A 20,793-nucleotide genomic window follows, 5' to 3' on the forward strand; every position below is an offset into this window, starting at 1 on the left:
TGAGGGAATGAATAGAATGACCATTTGACAAGAGTAATGATTAATCACTCGACATGTCCTTTGTGGACCCCAGGTGGTGGGCTTCACGGGTGCAAATAAGACCTCTCCTCAGTTGTAGGTGGTGCAACATGAATTGGGCTAAACTCCATCTAGTATCCCTGCCATTGAACATAAAGATGGAAGCAGATGCGCTGGCATCGGTATTTCAGCGGGATGGTGCAGAAACCTGCTGTGGAGGGTGCACATGATGCATATAGCGGATGTGTTTACCTGTGGGTGGCAGTAGGCCGGACAGGCCAGTTTTTACCTGTAGTTAAATGTTTAACCACCATGGACATCACCTTGTGCTTTGTGCCTTGTGTTGTTGCTGAGTGCTTAGCTGTTAGCAGTCTACATCAGTTGCATGCTGTTTCTTTTCTGTGCCTGTCTCTGTATGGATTATTACACTTTACTTCCCATGGGTTGACTTGCATGTCGAGGTAGATTTCCTCTCCCAGGGTTCTGTTCCCAGGCTATTATCAATTCACTGCCTGCTCGTGAAGTATTCCCGCTGACTAAATAGTGTAGCGGCATTGGCACACTGTACTGTCAAGCAGACTCCTGCTTTATGGAACTCTCTTCCTGTTCCTCCCAAAAGGAGTCCTCTGTCCTGTGTCACTTCTGCATCAGTCACACAAGATTAATCCATAGTTTTATTTTATGTAAAGAGCATTGTGTATGTTCAGGTTGCAGAGCCTTAAAAACTAGATCACTTCCTGGTGGAATTCCCCCTCCTCTTGGCTCTGCATGCTAGGAATGGCCTTCCATATTCTTTACCTGTAACATTGGGGGAAGACTCATGCACAGTTGAACTGGTCTCAATTAAAATGCTTTTATTCTCAGCTACACCATTTTAACTATGTTCATGTTGAGGTTGGGGGCAGGGCGGTCGGGTTTGGGGCATCCCACTTCATGATCTGTGTTTGGTGGGGAGGGGGGGGGGGACCTCGGTGCTTACCTCCTTTGCCAGCTGCATTGGTCGTCGCTCTTTTACTCTGTTTTAATTGCTTTTACATGTGGTTAGCCCCCTTTCTATGTCACATCCTATTTTCTGTTTTAGGTGTAGCGCTCCAATAAATAGTGAATGCTCTTTCCCTATGTATTGCTTTGAATATAAAACATTGAAGGTGAGACGGCTGTGAGAGGGTCAGCACCCACTGAATGTAGAGCTCCAGGACTAGCCTGGCCCCACCCTCCTGTGGTGTCCTGATTATTTCTCTTATCCTGTTTTGTTGTTGTTGGTCCAGCATCACATATTTAGTCTTCTCATTTGCACTTGTAAGAATCTCGTTTCACCAAGACCTTTTTACTCTGTAACTGTCTTCGCTCTTTATTAGATTGTTGGTGAGTCGGATGCGTGTGAGGTTTCTCTTACCACAGGTGGTCCCTGGGGGACCCCTTGTCTGCTCTAATCTATACTGATGAGCCAGAATATTATGACCACCTGTTTAACACCTAGTTTGTCCTTCTTTGGAGTGAAATACATTGCTGATTTTATGTATCAGTGATCCGACAGTTTGTTGGTAGGCTTGTGGAGGTATGTGGCATTAGATGTCTACGCACAGATCATGTAATTTGCATAAGTAACAGATTGCTGATTTGAGTACCTGCTGATGGCACCCAGTAGCAACCCAGATGGGTTCAATAGGATTTACATCAGGTAAATTTGCTTGCCAAGACATCAACGCGAGTTCACTATAATGCTCCTTAAACCAATGTAGCACAGTTTTGGCTCTGAGAAATGGACAGTTATACTGCTAATGAAAGATGACATTGGCATCAGGGAACATAAAGCATGAAGGGATGCAAGTGGTTCACAGCAGTCAGCATGTCTTTATTACTACCGCAGGTCCCATGCAAGCACAGGAGAATGTCTCCCACAGCATAATACTTCTCCCTATCAGCCTGAGTCCATGGTGCACTGCACGCTTTAAGCTGCCATTCACCTCAATGACAGTATTTGTAGAGACTGCCAGCAATTTAATGTAGCAAAAATGTTTTTCACCCAAAGAACTGACACGTTTCCATTGGTCGACAATTGAATCCCAATGGTTCCGTGCTCACTGCAACCATAATTGACAATGTCATTGGCTCCACTTGTGAACATGCAGGGTCGTCTGCTGCTGAAGTCCATGTTCAAGAATGTACAATGAACAGTGTGCTCTGAAACACTTGTGCATGCACCTTCATTGTGCTCTTTCAGCAGAGACGCTACAGATCACCATCTGTCCTACCTTACAGAGCAGACAAGCCTCTGAACCCCCTGTTCTTTGAAGAGTCGTGGATGCGTCCAACAATTTAGCCCCTAGTGATAGTTTCACTATCCTTCTACCTCTTTCCTTAGAAGCTCATGACAGTAGCACTTGAACATTCTGTCAGCTCGCCATTTTGAGATACTTCATGACAGGCTCTCCATACTAATAAATCTGCCTTTGTCAAAATCACTTATCTCAATGGATTTCCCCATTTGCAGCTTACATCTTCGATAGGTAGTCCCACTTCCTTGTCTGCTGTGCTAACATACTTTTGTTACTGTGTCACATGCCAGCAACGCCACCAGGCAGCATCCAGTGTCTCGGTGGGCAGTGGTCGTAATATTTTGGCTTGTCACTGTATGGACCAGACCAGCCAGTATACTTCTCCTTAAATTTTTCAGCTGTGGCACCAGTATTGCATTCAGTGCATTACTTTTACAGCTTCTCCATACTTTCGTAATAAAATCAAATTTATGGTGTATGTCATTAACTCAAGACTGACCTCCTGAGCAAGGGACTGATGACTTCGCTGTTTAGTTCCTTAACCAGACAGACAGACAGATCAGCCAGAATGATTCAGTCATAATTTTTAGAAAGAGCTTTTGTTGAGAACATGGAGAAGATATTTAAATACAGATGAAAAAGTTAATTCTTTGTTCATTGTACTACACTACTACTGAGTGAGGTGACAGTTCAAATCCCTGCATGACCATCCATACTAAAGTTTTCTATGATTCCTGTAAATTGCTCCTCTCAAATTTCAGGATGCTTCATTTGAAGTGGGCGTGGCCATTTTCCTTCCTCATGCGTGAAACATTCCGAGCTTGTCCTCTGTCTCTGATGGCCTCGCTGTTAGTGGAACATTCAGCTTTAACCTTCACTCCTTCCTTTCCTACACTGATATTAAACTTTTTCCCTGTAAACTAGATGCAGCTAAAAGCAAACAAAAGTGAAGAGAAAATTTCTACCTAACATATAGGATCTTTTGCACCAGAGAGTTGGTTCGTTGTTATTCAGAGGACAGTGGTAATCAAAAGTGAAGACTAAAGTTTCCCTGTTTGTTGTCAGAGAGCTAAAACACACGAACTTTGCACATAAAATAAAGCACTTCAGGAATTAAAAAAAAGTTACGTGGGTCATTATTAAACAACATGATAGTTGTGATTGTCCATAAACAGTGGGAATGGCAGAAATGATGGCTTGTTTAAATTATTGCTCAGAAAAGTCAATAATTACTTTCTCACAATGATGTGGATCTACATAATAAATATTATTATGTAGATGCGTGAACCACGGACCTTGCCGTCAGTGGGGCGGCTTTGGAGTGCCTCAGTGGTACGGATAGCCGCATGGTGTGGTATGAAAGAACCAAAGGGAGCATTAGGCAATGAGTGACAACAGGGCAAAGAAATACAGAAAATGATGAATAGGTAGCTTTGGGAACTGAAATAGTGAAGGCAGCAGAGAATAAAGTAGGTAAAAAGACAAGGCCTAGCAGAAATCCTTGGATAACACTGGAGATAAGTAATTTAATTGATGAAAGGAGAAAATACAAAAACACTGTAAATGAAGCAGGCAAAAGGGACTATAAACGTTAAAAAAATGAGATCGACAGGAAGTGCAAAATACCAAAGAGTCCTAAACAAGGAAGGGAAAGCTGAAAGGTGGAAGGAGTATTATAGAGGGCCTATACAAGGAGATGTACTTGAGGGCAGTATTATAGAAATGGAGGACTACATAGGTGAAGATGAAATGGGAGATATGATACTGCGATAAGAATGTGATAGAGGTCTGAAAGAACTAAATCGAAACAAGGCCTCAGGAGTAGATGAAGTTCTGTCAGAACTATTGTGACAAAACTCTTCCATCTGTTGTGCAAGACGTATGAGACAGGCTAAATACTCAGACTCTAAGAAAAATGTAATAATACCAACTCGGGGAAAAAAAGCCATTACTGACAGTGGGAATATTACAAAATACTAACAAGAATTCCTCACAGAAGAATGGAAAAACGTGTAGAACCCGACTCTGGGGAAGATCAGTTTGGTTTCTGAAGAAATGTAGGAACACTACTGGCAATACTGACTCTTCGACTTATATTAGAATATAGGTTAAGGAAAGGCAAACCTACGTGTATGGCTTTTGTAGACTTAGAGGAAGCTTTTGACAGTGTGTACTGGAATACTATCTTTTTGACTTTCTGAAGGTAGCAGGGGTAGAATACAGGGAGTGATAGGCTATCTTGTACAGAAACCAGATTGCAGTTATAAAGAGTCTAGGGGCATGATAGGTAAGCAGTGGTCGAGAAGGGAGTGAGACAGGGTTGTAGCTTATCCTTGATGCTATTCAATCTTAACATTGAACAAGCTGTAAAGAAACCATAGAAGAACTTGGAGTAGGTGTTTAAACCTAGGGAGAAGAAATAAAAACTTTGTGTTTTGACAATGACATTGTAATTCTGTCACATGGAGCAAAGGACTTAGAAGAACAGTTGAACAGAATGGACATTTGTAGACTGACAGTGTCAAGAAAAGCATTTCAGAAGAAGAGAAATTTGTTAACATTGAATATTAGATGTTAGGAAGTCATTTCTGAAAGTATTTGTCTGAAGTGTAGCCATTCATGGAAGTGAAATATCGTCATGTAACCAATGAGAAAGTAATGAATACAGTGAGGGCGACAAGAGATTTGTGGTACAACTTGACTAAAAGCAGGGATCCATTGATGATAGGGCACATTCTGAGGGATCACCAATTTGGTATTGGAGGGAAGTGTGGGGGATAAAAATCATAGAGGGAGATCAAGAGATGAATACAGTAAGCAGATTCAGAAGGATGCAAGTTGCAGTAGTAATTCGGAGATGAAGAGGCTCGCTCAGGTTAAAGCAGCATAGAAAGCTGCATCAAACCAGTCTTCGGAATGAAGACAACAACAAAACAACAACAATAATAATAATAATAATAAACACAATCATACACAACAAAATAAATGAAAACACAACTATGGAAGAGTTACAACTACTGGTTTATATAGGAGCACTCATTACACTAAATATACACACTAGGCAGAGATAAGAACCAACCAACACACAGAAGAAACCCACAAAACCAGCATGGCAACACAGGCTATAGATCAGAATAGAAAAACTGAGAAAAGACATCGGACAGCTAATACAATTTATAAGAAATGAAATGTCAGAAAAAAACGAAAAAGGTTAGGTAAAATCTCACAACAAGAAGTGATAGAGCAATTAGATGAAAAGAAGCAGAAATTACAAGCATTGGCCAAATGACTTAGAAGATACAAAAAAAGTGAAAATAGAAGGAAACAAAACCAAACATTCAACACAAACCAAAAGAAATTTTATCAGACAATAGATAACACACACATTAAAATAGACAATCCACCAAACATAACAGACATGGAACACTTCTGGAGCAACATATGGTCAAACCCGGTACAACATAACAGACATGCACGGTGGATACAAGCAGAAACAGATACGTACAAGATGATACCACAAATGCCTGAAGTGATAATTTTGCAACATGAAGTCACCCAAGCAATTAATTATACTCACAATTGAAAAGCCCCTGGAAAAGATAAAATAGCAAATTTCTGGCTAAAGAAATTCACCTCAACACATTCACATCCAACTAAATTATTTAACAATATTAATATAATAGAGGGAAACACTCCACGCGGGAAAAACATATCCAAAAACAAAGATAATGTGACTTACCAAACGAAAGTGCTGGCAGGTCGATAGACACACAAACATACACACAAAATTCAAGCTTTCACAACGAACTATTGCCTCATCAGGAAAGAGGGAAGGAGAGGGAAAGACGAAAGGATGTGGGTTTTAAGGGAGAGGGTAAGGAGTCATTCCAATCCCGGGAGTGGAAAGACTTACCTTAGGGGGAAAAGGGACGGGTATACACTCGCGCTCGCGCGCGCACACACACACACACACACACACACACACACACACACACACACACACACACACACACACACACATATCCATCCACACATATACAGACACAAGCAGACACATTTAAAGACAAAGAGTTTGGGCAGAGATGTCAGTCGAAGCGGAAGTGCAGAGGCAAAGATGTTGTTGAATGACACGTGAGGTATGAGTGGCGGCAACTTGAAATTAGCGGAGATTGAGGCCTGGTGGGTAACGGGAAGAGAGGATATATTGAAGAGCAAGTTCCCATCTCCGGAGTTCGGATAGGTTGGTGTTGGTGGGAAGTATCCAGATAACCCGGACGGTGTAACACTGTACCAAGATGTGCTGGCCGTGCACCAAGGCATGTTTAGCCACAGGGTGATCCTCATTACCAACAAACACTGTCTGCCTGTGTCCATTCATGCGAATGGACAGTTTGTTGCTGGTCATTCCCACATAGAATGCATCACAGTGTAGGCAGGTCAGTTGGTAAATCACGTGGGTGCTTTCATACGTGGCTCTGCCTTTGATCGTGTACACCTTCCGGGTTACAGGACTGGAGTAGGTGGTGGTGGGAGGGTGCATGGGACAGGTTTTACTCTGGGGGCGGTTACAAGGATAGGAGCCAGAGGGTAGGGAAGGTGGTTTGGGGATTTCATAGGGATGAACTAACAGGTACGAAGATTAGGTGGACGGTGGAAAGACAATCTTGGTGGAATGGGGAGAATTTCATGAAGGATGGATCTCATTTCAGGGCAGGATTTGAGGAAGTCGTATTCCTGCTGGAGAGCCACATTCAGAGTCTGGTCCAGTCCCGGAAAGTATCCTGTCACAAGTGGGGCACTTTTGTGGTTCTTCTGTGGGAGGTTCTGGGTTTGAGGGGATGAGGAAGTGGCTCTGGTTATTTGCTTCTGTACCAGGTCGGGAGGGTAGTTACGGGATGTGAAAGCTGTTGTCAGGTTGTTGGTGTAATGGTTCAGGGATTCTGGACTGGAGCAGATCCGTTTGCCACGAAGACCTAGGCTGTAGGGAAGGGACCGTTTGATGTGGAATGGGTGGCAGCTGTCGTAATGCAGGTACTGTTGCTTGTTGGTGGGTGTGATGTGGATGGACGTGTGAAGCTGGCCATTGGACAGATGGAGGTCAACGTCAAGGAAAGTGGCGTGGGATTTTGAGTAGGACCAAGTGAATCTGATGGAACCAAAGGAGTTGAGGTTGGAGAGGAAATTCTGGAGTTCTTCTTCACTGTGAGTCCAGATCGTGGAGATGTCATCAATAAATCTGTACCAAACTTAGGGTTGGCAGGCCTGGGTAACCAAGAAGGCTTCCTCTAGGCGACCCATGAATAGGTTGGCTTACGAGGGGGCCATCCTGGTACCCATGGCTGTTCCCTTTAATAGTTGGTATGTCTGTCCTTCAAAAGTGAAGAAGTTGTGGGTCAGGTTGAAGCTGGCTAAGGTAATGAGGAAAGAGGTTTTAGGTAGGGTGGCAGGTGATCGGCGTGAAAGGAAATGCTCCATCGCGGCGAGGCCCTGGACATGCGGAATATTTGTGTATAAGGAAGTGGCATCAATGGTTACAAGGACGGTTTCTGGGGGTAACAGATTGGGTAAGGATTCCAGGCGTTCGAGAAAGTGGTTGGTGTCTTTGATGAAGGATGGGAGCAACCACCTAACCTTTGTGCACATCGTTGTCTACCAACCCAAGTCCAACATAGCCCAGCTGTAACCAACACCTTTTCGCCTTTTTCACACCAGATCTGCAGTTACTTTCCAGTTCACCTTTATCTCTCCCCATATATTTTTATTTTCATTTTCATTTCAGCCTCACGTTACACTTTCCACCTTCTAATACCATGTCACCCTCACAACACCCCCATAACGACCCCATTAAGTTTTATTTACATTCCCTCCGCAAACATGCCTTCGCCCTAGCCAGATTACGCTCCCATATTCTATTTTCTCAGGCTTGTCTAACATTTGGCATTACCCCCAAAGGCCTCACACTTAAAGTTCCCATCTCTGGCTGCAACCCTTTTTTCCATCAGTCCCTATACCAGTTCCAAACTGAACAATCCATTGCCCTCACCCACCTAATCCTTCACCTACACATCAACTTAACCAATGAACACACCCGTCAACTCCTATTCTTAATAAAAGTCCTTAATCTTTCCTCTCCCACATCCACACCGGCTGTTCAGAGCATCCTCCTACAGGCCAACCGCAAATTAGAACAGCATGCCACCCTTCACCTCAAAAAACTATCCAATCTCCTGGTTTTCCACCTTCGGAAAGGCAACTCACTCAACCCTTCACAACCTTTCCAGCAAACCTCAACCTCCTCTCATTTCACACAAACCCAGTCTCTCCCATCTACTCAATCTCCCACTTCCAGCTCCACTCCCTCCAAAACCTCAAAATTCCAATCAACACAATCTGGAACCACAACACCCTAATTGAGTAGTTAACCTTTCCTCCAAACCTCTCTCCCAATCCAAAACCTCTGTCCTATCCAAAGGCCTCACCTTCAGCCCCACTCCCAGATTCAACCAAACAGCCCTCGTCAAAGATTTACTGTCCTACACTCGTACTCTCTGCTGGAAGTATCACTTTGCCATGAAGAAAAATGATCCTAAACCTAATCCTAATGATCCAACTCCCCAGGACACTATCCAAATTGAACCCTGCCTGGAACAGTTCCGTCCTCCGTCGCAGCGGGACCCACCTCCTCTTCCTCAAAATCACCCTCGCCAAACCTTCCAGGAATTTCTGACTTCCAGCCTTGCATCTCAATCCTTCTTAAAAAACCTTAATCCTACTCCCAACATCACCACTGCTGAAGCCCAGGCTATCCGTGATCTGAAGGCTGACCGAACCATCGCCATTCTTCCGGCGGACAAGGGTTCCACGACCGTGGTACTTGATCATCGGGAGTATGTGGCTGAGGGACTGCGTCAGCTTTCAGACAACACCACATACAAAGTTTGCCAAGGTAATCCCATTCCCGATGTCCAGGCGGAGCTTCAAGGAATCCTCAGAACCTTAGGCCCCCTGCAAAACCTTTCATCTGACTCCATCAACCTCCTGACCCCACTGACACCCCGCACCCCTACCTTCTTCCTAAAATTCACAAACCCAATCATCCCGGCCGCCCCATTGTAGCTGGTTACCAAGCCCCCACAGAATGTATCTCTGCCTACGTAGATCAACACCTTCAACCCATTACATGCAGTCTCCCATCCTTCATCAAAGACACCAACCACTTTCTCGAACGCCTGGAATCCTTACCCAATCTGTTACCCCCGGAAACCGTCCTTGTAACCATTGATGCCACTTCCTTATACACAAATATTCCGCATGTCCAGGGCCTCGCTGCGATGGAGCATTTCCTTTCACGCCGATCACCTGCCACCCTACCTAAAACCTCTTTCCTCATTACCTTAGCCAGCTTCATCCTGACCCACAACTTCTTCACTTTTGAAGACCAGACATACCAACAATTAAAGGGAACAGCCATGGGTACCAGGATGGCCCCATCGTACGCCAACCTATTCATGGGTCGCCTAGAGGAAGCCTTCTTGGTTACCTAGGCCTGCCAACCCAAAGTTTGGTACAGATTTATTGATGACATCTTCATGATCTGGACTCACAGTGAAGAAGAACTCCAGAATTTCCTCTCCAACCTCAACTCCTTTGGTTCCTTCAGATTCACTTGGTCCTACTCAAAATCCCATGCCACTTTCCTTGACGTTGACCTCCATCTGTCCAATGGCCAGCTTCACACGTCCGTCCACATCAAACCCACCAACAAGCAACAGTACCTGCATTATGACAGCTGCCACCCATTTCACATCAAACGGTCCCTTCCCTACAGCCTAGGTCTTCGTGGCAAACGGATCTGCTCCAGTCCAGAATCCCTGAACCATTACACCAACAACCTGACAACAGCTTTCGCATCCCGTAACTACCCTCCCGACCTGGTACAGAAGCAAATAACCAGAGCCACTTCCTCATCCCCTCAAACCCAGAACCTCCCACAGAAGAACCACAAAAGTGCCCCACTTGTGACAGGATACTTTCCGGGACTGGACCAGACTCTGAATGTGGCTCTCCAGCAGGGATACGACTTCCTCAAATCCTGCCCTGAAGGGAGATCCATCCTTCATGAAATCCTCCCCACTCCTCCAAGAGTGTCTTTCCGCCGTCCACCTAACCTTCGTAACCTGTTAGTTCATCCCTACGAAATTCCCAAACCACCTTCCCTACCCTCTGGCTCCTTTCCTTGTAACCGCCCCCGGTGTAAAACCTGTGGGAGGCCACCACCACCTACTCCAGTCCTGTAACCCGGAAGGTGTACACGATCAAAGGCAGAGCCACATGTGAAAGCACCCACGTGATTTACCAACTGACCTGCCTACACTGTGATGCATTCTATGTGGGAATGACCAGCAACAAACTGTCCATTCACATGAATGGACACAGGCAGACAGTGTTTGTTGGTAATGAGGATCACCCTGTGGCTAAACATGCCTTGGTGCACGGCCAGCACATCTTGGTACAGTGTTACACCGTCCGGGTTATCTGGATACTTCCCACCAACACCAACCTATCCGAACTCCGGAGATGGGAACTTGCTCTTCAATATATCCTCTCTTCCCGTTACCCACCAGGCCTCAATCTCCGCTAATTTCAAGTTGCCGCCACTCATACCTCACCTGTCATTCAACATCATCTTTGCTTCTGCACTTCCGCCTTGACTGACTTCTCTGCCCAAACTCTTTGTCTTTAAATATGTCTGCTTGTGTCTGTATATGTGTGGATGGATATGTGTGTGTGTGCGCGCGCGAGTGTATACCCATCTTTTTTTCCCCCTAAGGTAAGTCTTTCCGCTCCCGGGATTGGAATGACTCCTTACCCTCTCCCTTAAAACCCACATCCTTTCGTCTTTCCTTCTCCCTCCTTCTTTCCTGATGAGGCAACAGTTTGTTGCGAAAGCTTGAATTTTGTGTGTATGTTTGTGTTTGTTTGTGTGTCTATCGACCTGCCAGTGCTTTCGTTCGGTAAGTCACATCATCTTTGTTTTTGGATAAATTATTTAACAGTTACATTGCAGACCCATACACATTCCCTGATACACTTACACATGGAATAACTTATCTGAAACCTAAAGATCAAGCAGACACAGCAAACCCAGCTAAATATCGCCCCATAACATGCCTTCCAACAATATACAAAATATTAACTTCAGTCATTACACGGAAATTAATGACACATACAACACAGAACAAAATTATAAATGAAGAACAAAAAGGCTGTTGCAAAGGAGCACGAGGATGTCAAGAGCAACTGATAATAGATGCAGAGGTGAGATATCAAGCTAAAACTAAACAAAGGTCGCTACGCTATGCATACATTGATTACCAAAAAGCTTTTGATAGTGTACCCCACTCATGGTTACTACAAATATTGGAAATATACAAAGTAGATCATAAATTGATACAGTTCCTAAACATAGTAATGAAAAAATGGAAAACCACACTTAATATCCAAACAAATTCTGATAATATCACATCACAGCTAATACAGATTAAGCGTGGAATATACCTAGGAGACTCATTAAGTCCTTTCTGGTTCTGCCTTGCTCTGAACCCACTATCCAACATGCTAAATAATACAAATTATGGATACAATATTACTGGAACATACGGACACAAAATCACACATCTGCTATACATGGATGATCTAAAACTACTGGCAGCAACAAATCAGCGACTCAACTGATTACTAAAGATAACAGAAGTATTCAGCAATGATATAAATATGGCTTTTGGAACAGACAAATGTAAGAAAAATAGCATAGTCAAGGGAAAACACACTAAACAAGAAGATTACATATTGGATAACCACAGCGACTGCATAGAAGCGATGAAAAAAACAGATGCCTATAAATATCTAGGATACAGACAAAAAATAGGAATAGATAATACAAATATTAAAGAAGAACTAAAAGAAAAATATAGACAAAGACTAACAAAAATACTGAAACAGAATTGACAGCAAGAAACAAGACAAAAGCAATAAATACTTATGCTATACCAATATTGACCTACTCATTTGGAGTAGTGAAATGGAGTAACACAGATCTAGAAGCACTCAATACACTTACACGATCACAATGCCACAAATATAGAATACATCACATACATTCAGCAACTGAAAGATTCACATTAAGCAGAAAGGAAGGAGGAAGGGGATTTATCGACATAAAAAACCTACATTATGGACAGGTAGACAATTTAAGAAAATTCTTTATAGAACGAGCAGGAACTAGCAAAATACACAAAGCAATCACTCATATAAATACATCGGCTACACCACTTCAATTTCATAAGCACTTCTACAACCTTTTAGATCACATAACATCAACAGATACAAAGAAAGTAAATTGGAAAAAGAAAACACTACATGGCAAGCACCCGTATCATCCAACACAGCCACACATCGATCAAGACGCATCCAACACATGGCTAAGAAAAGGCAATATATACAGTGAGACGGAAGGATTCATGATTGCAATACAGGATCAAACAATAAACACCAGATATTACAGCAAGCATATTATTAAAGATCCCAATACCACAACAGATAAATGTAGACTTTGCAAACAACAAATAGAAACAGTAGATCACATCACAAGTGGATGTACAATACTAGCAAATACAGAGTACCTCAGAAGACATGACAATGTAGCAAAAATAATACATCAACAGCTTGCCTTACAACATAAACTTATAAAACATGTTCCCACATACAAGTATGCACCACAAAATGTACTGGAGAATGATGAATACAAATTATACTGGAACAGAACCATTATAACAGATAAAACAACACCACATAACAAACCTGACGTCATACTCACCAATAAAAAGAAGAAATTAACACAACTAATCGAAATATCCATACCCAATACAACAAATATACAAAAGAAAACAGGAGAAAAAATTGAAAAATACATCCAACTGGCTGAGGAAGTCAAGGACATGTGGCATCAGGATAAAGGTGACATTATACCAATTATACTATCAACTACAGGAGTTATACCACAAAATATCCACCAGTACATCAATGCAATACAGCTACATCCAAACTTATATATACAACTACAGAAATCTGTAATTATTGACACTTGTTCAATTACCCGAAAGTTCCTAAATGCAATGTAACATATACCGTACAGTTAAAAGGAGGTCACACTTGATCAAGGTCCGCGTCACCTTCCATTTTTAACCAGACATAACGCCTGAGACAAGAAAGAAATAATAATAATAGTATTAGTAATAATAATAAATAATAACTTACATAAATCTGTAATTATTGATACATGTTCAATTACCCGAAAGTTCCTAAATGCAATGTAACATATACCGTACAGTTAAAAGGAAGTCACATTTGATCAAGGTCCGTGTCACTTTCGATTTTTAACCAGACATAACGTCTGAGACAGGAAAGAGAAATAATAATAATAATAATAATAATAATAATAATAATAATAATAATGTAAGAGCATTTTGTGCACCTGTGACTTCTGTTAGTTTAAAAAATATATAATTTCAAAGGAGTGAAGGAAAGTCTAATCCCATGACAGTAGTAGTTCTTCTAGTTAAGGTGCTAGTTGAATGTTAAAACTGTGTACTGACGTTTTTGTCCACCCTTGAGCTAGCTCAGTAATACTTATTGTGTTATGAACTTAAATGATCAACATGACGACTTTTAAAAATGATGATAAACAAATTGCGTATTGTTATAGGCGGTCCCCTCCACTTTATTCAAAACTTTGTAAGAATATATGCTCAGATTGTTTATCGATTAAGTTTCTGCTAAAAGATAAGAATAATGGCAGTGCTGTTAATTACATGGTTTTCGTAGCAATAAGGTGGTGCTTGCTGTGAGGTGACAGGAATGCAAGAGCATACTGTATATCAACAGCTGGTGAGGAAATTGAAGACGTGTTACTTGCTTTGTTGTGATGAAGTGTGGCTAATTTCTCATACCCTAATTTGTAGTATAACCATAGATAGTGATCAGTATTTGAGGAGGGGGAAGGGGCACCTTCAGGAATACGTGCAATCTAATATACACCAGTAAAACATGATAGGTTGGGTAATAGAGATATAAACCAGTTGCCAGTCTGCATTGTTTTAGAAAAAAGAGCAGTCTGCAATATCCAGCAGCTACTACAGAAGGGTAAAATGCTGTCACTGTGTATGTGCAGTTTAAACTTCATGTTCCAGTGTATGCACAGCCTCAGTCTGCACTATACATTCCAAGAGATGATGGAGAGCAAAATATGGACCCTGAGCAATATTGAAAGCTTTGAATTCACTGCAACACACAAATTCCGTGTTTTCTCACACATCAACCTCTCACTCATTGCATGAAACTAGTCTCCCCATGATTTTGCAGAACTGCTGGATTGACAAATCTGCATGCTGGAAAAATATCCTCTTTAGCCCACTTTTCTAAGCTGAACTTCTTAATTGCCTCTCAGTTTTCATTCTGTGGAGTATTATTTACAGAGTTCATCTGATCACACAGGTAAACCACATCCCATGATTAACACTAAACTCAAATTGTGGCTAATAAATATTGGGACCCACAAGATTCAATACTTAATCCTTGTCTCCTAGTAATTTATAAAAACTGTGTTATTGTGACCTGTGCTTATATTATTTTACTTTGAGTAAATTAATTTTAACAGTCATACCTTTAAAATTATTTTGCAGGTTTGACAACAAAATCACTTTCTAATGAAATCACGAAACTTTGTATGTTATACTCCAAGCCGCCTCTACCTTCCATGCGGGAGACACTTGAAATTTTGAAAACCATTGAAGGTATTTGTCAAAATTTGATAGAAATATTTTACACACTTCCAAAAGCAAAGGGAATAGTACTGCGTAAAGAAGTGCAGAAATCTGTTATAAAGCTTCTGCAGTCTGTAACTGCAGTATTAAATTCTCTGAAAGATGCAACTGTTAAAAGGTTTGTTTACCTAAATTATATTGATACTTTGTATACATAAATTATACTGATACTTTATATTTACCTGAAATTTATAAAACTTTCCTGTATACAACTTGTAAATGATAGCTGTTTACAGTGTACCACAGTGGTGTAGAGGAAGTCAATATTAACTATTTGATGTAGGACACATGTGTTCTTTTGAACTGAGAAACTATTTCAATTTGATGTACAAAAGTCACCCAAGCTACAGTGCATGCATGCCACCTGAGTTTTTGAATATTCTCTCATGCCACATGCTTAGTCAGTCAAATTTTTTTTTATTTTGTTAATATTAGTAATTTAAACTTTCTTGTGGGAGTAATGAAATGTTACGCAAAAATTAAGTTTACTATTTCATTGAAGCGTAATACTGACAAGCTCAGTATTGTAGGAAGAAAGTGAGAGAAATACACTAATTTGTTAATGTTCCACTGTTAAAATACACAAACTTTTGTGGTAAAATTTACAAAAACATCAATTTTACATTTTGTAAGTGCAAGAACAAAGTGTTGTTAGTATTCAAGGGTGATTTTAGTGAGAGAAAGAACTTAGTTTCAAATGTTTAAGATCGACTAAGCAAACCGTAGAAGAAAGAAGAAGATAGGAGGATATTCAAAATCTTAGCCAGCACATGTGTGCCATAGCTTGTGAGGGGGTTTTTGTAGGCTAATTTGAGATTTTTTCCCCAGGTTGATAGACAGCAAGTGTATGTTGTAAACAGATGTTGTTTACATGCAGTATATACAGTATATGTGAATGACTAATAATATTCTGTTCCTGACGTCTACGGCCTTCTCAATTTCTCTGCATCCTGTTATCACATCTTTAAGAAATTATGAATCATAACTACTACTTCACTATAGCACATAAATTTGATAATGGAGTTTATTGTAAATTCTGCAGTGTGAATACCATGCTTAGGTTAGTTTTTGGTGGAAGCCTTCAGTGCAGTGATTGAACTGCCTTCTGAATGTCTCCCAAATAAAGATTTTAAAACTGCTTTTTGTCATTGTGAGTTTTTTGTGTCCCATTCGGAACCACTTTGATGTCTGAAATTTGACAAGCTATGTATGTTAAGATGTCAAAGCAGTTGTCGAAGGGTGTATGTCAATTAGCTACTAATGTTATTGCCTCAAAGAGGGACATTCAGACGACTTCCTTTCTTCACGCGCCCCCCCCCCCCCCCCACACACACACACACGTGCATTGGGGGGGAAGTTTGTGGCACCAATTCTGCCACATTAGTCTACTTAAAATGTAATTAACTTTCCTCAATCACTACATTACCTGACAACTGAAGTGAAGCACCCGGAAGGAGATGAGGAAATGAAACTTCACGGGTTGAGATGGTATGTGAAGCTATTTCAGTGATTTAAAAAATGAGTCAAATTTACAAAGAACTTAGCAGTATGATCTCTTTTATCAGTATGACCTGAGAGGTAACATATGAACATGCAGGATGTCCATGTTATGCTGTCTGAGATCCCTGAGCCACTACGAGCCTTACCCTGAAGTTATGCCTAGTGGCTCCCCACACACCGTAATGCCAGAAGCAAAGCTGCTGTGCCCCTTCGAAACGTTCAAAGAATGGGACCTCTTCCCAGGTTGCCATCATAATCGTTGATGATTAATGTATAAGGTGGTGCAGAACTGCTTTTCATTGTGCATCCCAGTCACAGCGTCACACCAAATGCACCCAGTATCATTGTGGTTTTAATGGCAGCCTACACATGGGACAGTAACTCCGTAGTCTAGCTGCTGCTACTCTCTAATTGATGGTGCAGGATGATACAGAATGTTGCAAGGAGTTGATTACTTGTTCTCCCCGGATGACTGGCGAAGATGTGAAGGGGCTGCAAAGTGTTTAGTGCACAGTTTGGCGGTCCTAGCTTGTGGTGACCAGGAGTGGTCAACCGGAACCTTGAAAATATGTGTGTTTGTCCTCAATCACGTGCAGTCTATCTTCAGGCAACTGTTACATCCGAATGCCACACAAATCTGGATATTGCGGGATTTGACCAGCCGGCCTAATGGAGACACACAATGAGGTCCTTTCCAACTCTGTCGGGTTCTGATATATCTGTTAGCTGTTAAGTGTACATTCAGGCATCCTGTAGCTCAGTTGTCATTTGTTCTGAAAAGGGTCAGTGTTCATCGGTTACGTGCCAGGAGGGTAACAAGCTGCTTATCTAGGTTTTGGCAGCCTTTACGTTTACCTTCAGTTCGTGTTGCAAGGATGGATAGGATGTGTGCCTGCTGTGTCATATCGAGGAGGAATTGGCTGCTGTTTGCGAACTGTTGAATGGGCCTCATCCAAGATGTGAAGACAGACTTGTTTGTGGCTATCAAGCATACAGAGTGCAGTCATCTGTAAGTTGTGGCTCATGTTGGCACCAACGACGCGTGTCACGTGTGTTCGGAGCTATCCTTGGTTCTTACAGGTTCCATGTGGAGGTGGTTAAGACTACTGTCCTCACAGGAGGGATGCAAGCAGAGCTTGTGCTTTACAGCATTGTTCCCAGAATTGATTGGGGTTCTTTTGTTTGGAACTGAGTGGAGGGCCTCAAGCAAAGGCTTTATTGACTCTGTGACGTTCTGGGCTGTAGATTTCTAAACCTGCATTATCATGTGGGGATTTGTAGGTAAGGGGTGCACTACACTAAGGAAGCAGCTACTCAGGTAGCAGAGTACTTGTGGAGTGCACTTGGGGGTTTGCTAGCCTAGGCGATAGTTTGAGGTACTCTTATGAACACTTGCCAATAATAGGCGTGTAGGGAAATTGGACCACGTTCAGAGTAAAGACAGTTCAACAGAAGAAGATTTTATCATCAAATTGTCAAAGTATTTGTAACTAAGCTCTCAGAGATACTTAGTGAGTCTTGGAATGTTTATCAGAAAGACAGATTAGATGCCATAGGAGAAGGAATGTTCATTGCAGTCAACTAAGATATTGTCTCTAGTGAGGTTCAAATTATGTGCGATAGTGAAGTTATCTGGTTGTGCATAATGGGTCTAGGTGAAACCAAGTTAATTGTTGGATGTTTTTACCGACCATTCAACACTGATGTGACAGTTCTAGAGTCACTCAAAGAAAGTCTATGGTCAGTTGTGCGTAAATACCCAGATCATGAATTACTAGTTGGTGGTGACTTCAATCTACTGACAAGAATCTGTAGCTACAAACAAGTTGGACCTTACCTTTGGCATCACTGTAGGGAAGGGATTAGTGATCATGATGTCATCATAGCGACTGTGGTTACAAAAGTTAATCAATCAGTCAATAGGGCTAGGAGAGGGTTTCTGCTAGAAAGAGCAGATAAGCAGTTGTTAGCATCTCACTTAGACAATGAACTGCAGGCATTTAGTTCCAGAATGATGGCCATAGAAGAGTTCTTGTAACCCCTGACACAGTACTCGTTAAAGCCTGTGCTATGATAAGTGAGCGCGATTCACCTTATGAGAAAGGATTTTCGCATAGATATCGACCGTGTGTACCTCAGTGGTGGCAAATTAGACTAACTCTGTAATAACAATGATCCGTCAAGTAAGTTCGAAATACAATTACACGTGAGGATGGACCAAAAGCAACTCTGAAGATGCTACCAATTTGTTAATAATATGGTCGCCAGCCTAATTAGGCATTAACTAAGTTTCCTCCCTGTACAAGTTGGTATATATTCATGCAAAACAACAAGTAGTAACACTGCATAATATAGTAGAATTTTAGAACCAGAACATCTATTGGACTGATAGTTTTACGTTCTGTACTGATATGGAAAAACCATGAATACATAACACCACAGTATAATGTATACTACAAAACTTTATACTGTCTATTAAACTGATTAAAATCGGGCATAGGTTACCCTAGAAATAGCACTTTCGAGCCACACACAAAATGTCAATTTTGATACAGATAAAACACTGATAAATTTTGACTTTTATATTGACTTTAACTTTTGCTGGTCAAACCAATTTAGAACACTTCAGAATTCAAATGAATAAAGGGGGGGGGGGGGGAGACCTTAAACTGTTAAGATAGCTGTATTTAAAAAAATGATTACTGAAGTTATTATGCCTTCAAGATTTCCAGTATGTAAGTTACTACTCTTTTCGTTTTATTTACTGCTCATTTAAATGCCTTTATATCTGTCTTGAAATAATAAACTGCATTACTATGTCAATATTAAAGTTATCTTTCAACTTCGTTAGACCTTCGTTATTCATTTACTGGTTCATTAACAAAACATTTCTTTAAACACCATTCTAACATTTCTGCAAGTAATTATTATTAACACAAAATTTAATTTTTCATTTCGGGACTCTCGGATTGCACAATATTTGGAAAGGACCTTGTCTAGGTTAGTTGTGAGGAAAATTAAATGATGGGAAAGTTCTGGTAAAATTTAGGTTATTATTGCACAGTTCACTCTCTGATCCATACGAATACAGTACTAAAAGTTTCAACCTGCTAGTATCGATGCAGCGGTTGGCAGGCGGCGAGATGACGAGGCACAGAGCACACATACAACCACATCTATGGCTCTTGACGTATCGGCACTTTAATTCTTCTTAGCATCGTAATACTTTTCCATTTAGTGCCTATGGAATTTTGACATACTGTGTGGGCGTTGGAACGGCGTACACGAGGCTCAGTGAAGCTATGTCTTTCAGGAGAGCCTCCTCGCTCCAGAAGGTGTTGCTCAAACCACTGCCAAACTCCAACTAACTGCTGAACCCATTGTGCCGTGCAGTGCCCGCGTGCATTTTCCCGCGCTCACCTGCCATCCACCTTTTACCGCTCCCTGACAGGCCAGGTATTCACCCGAGGTTTTGCATTTTACTTATCCTAACACACTGCCTACGTATGGACCAGATGCACAATTACAATTTTAAACATCTTACAACAGTTTCAACATTTGTTACATTTCAGTTCTATTACAATATTGCTTGACATTTGACATAAACATTAATATTCACATTGAAACTCATTTACAGTTTTCTTAACACAATGGCATGAAACAAAAAAAAAATTGAAATCAGAACATCAATTACACAAGTTTATCGAAAAATCAGATGGAAAAAATTATTTACGTGTACAATAGTACAGCGTCGTTGTTGTTACATTGTGGGCAAAGTGTAAACAGATTGTAGATCATGCTGTGGACAAGTATGTGCCTAGTAAGTGGATTAAGGATGGAAAAGACACACCATGGTTTAATAGCAAAATTCGGAAAATGCTGAGATAGCAAAGGCTGTTGCACTCTTGGTTCAAAAGAGGACGTGTGAAAGAAGACGGACGAAGATAGTAGAGATTTGTGCGTCTGTGAAAAGATTGTTGCACAAAGATACAACAGCTTCCACTGTCACACCTTGGCTGAAGATCTGGTGGACATCTCAAAAAAGTTCTGGTCCTATGTAAAATATCTGGGTCCAAAGCTTCCATCAAATCACTCGTTAACTAGTGTCCTTTGGC

General features: G+C 41.3%; 1 protein-coding gene across 1 annotated transcript in view; it reads left to right on the top strand.

Annotated features, from left to right (window-relative positions):
* LOC124593504 (cyclin-D1-binding protein 1 homolog) overlaps window positions 1-20,793 on the top strand; it is a gene marked incomplete in the record, with an annotated part of 95,402 nt that overhangs the window by 34,442 nt on the left and 40,167 nt on the right. The window contains 1 exon segment of the mRNA XM_047131933.1: window positions 15,038-15,296. Within this exon segment, the coding sequence (XP_046987889.1) occupies window positions 15,038-15,296 (259 nt within the window).

Source organism: Schistocerca americana, chromosome 2 (assembly GCF_021461395.2).
Source record: "Schistocerca americana isolate TAMUIC-IGC-003095 chromosome 2, iqSchAmer2.1, whole genome shotgun sequence".
Lineage (NCBI taxonomy): Eukaryota > Metazoa > Arthropoda > Insecta > Orthoptera > Acrididae > Schistocerca > Schistocerca americana.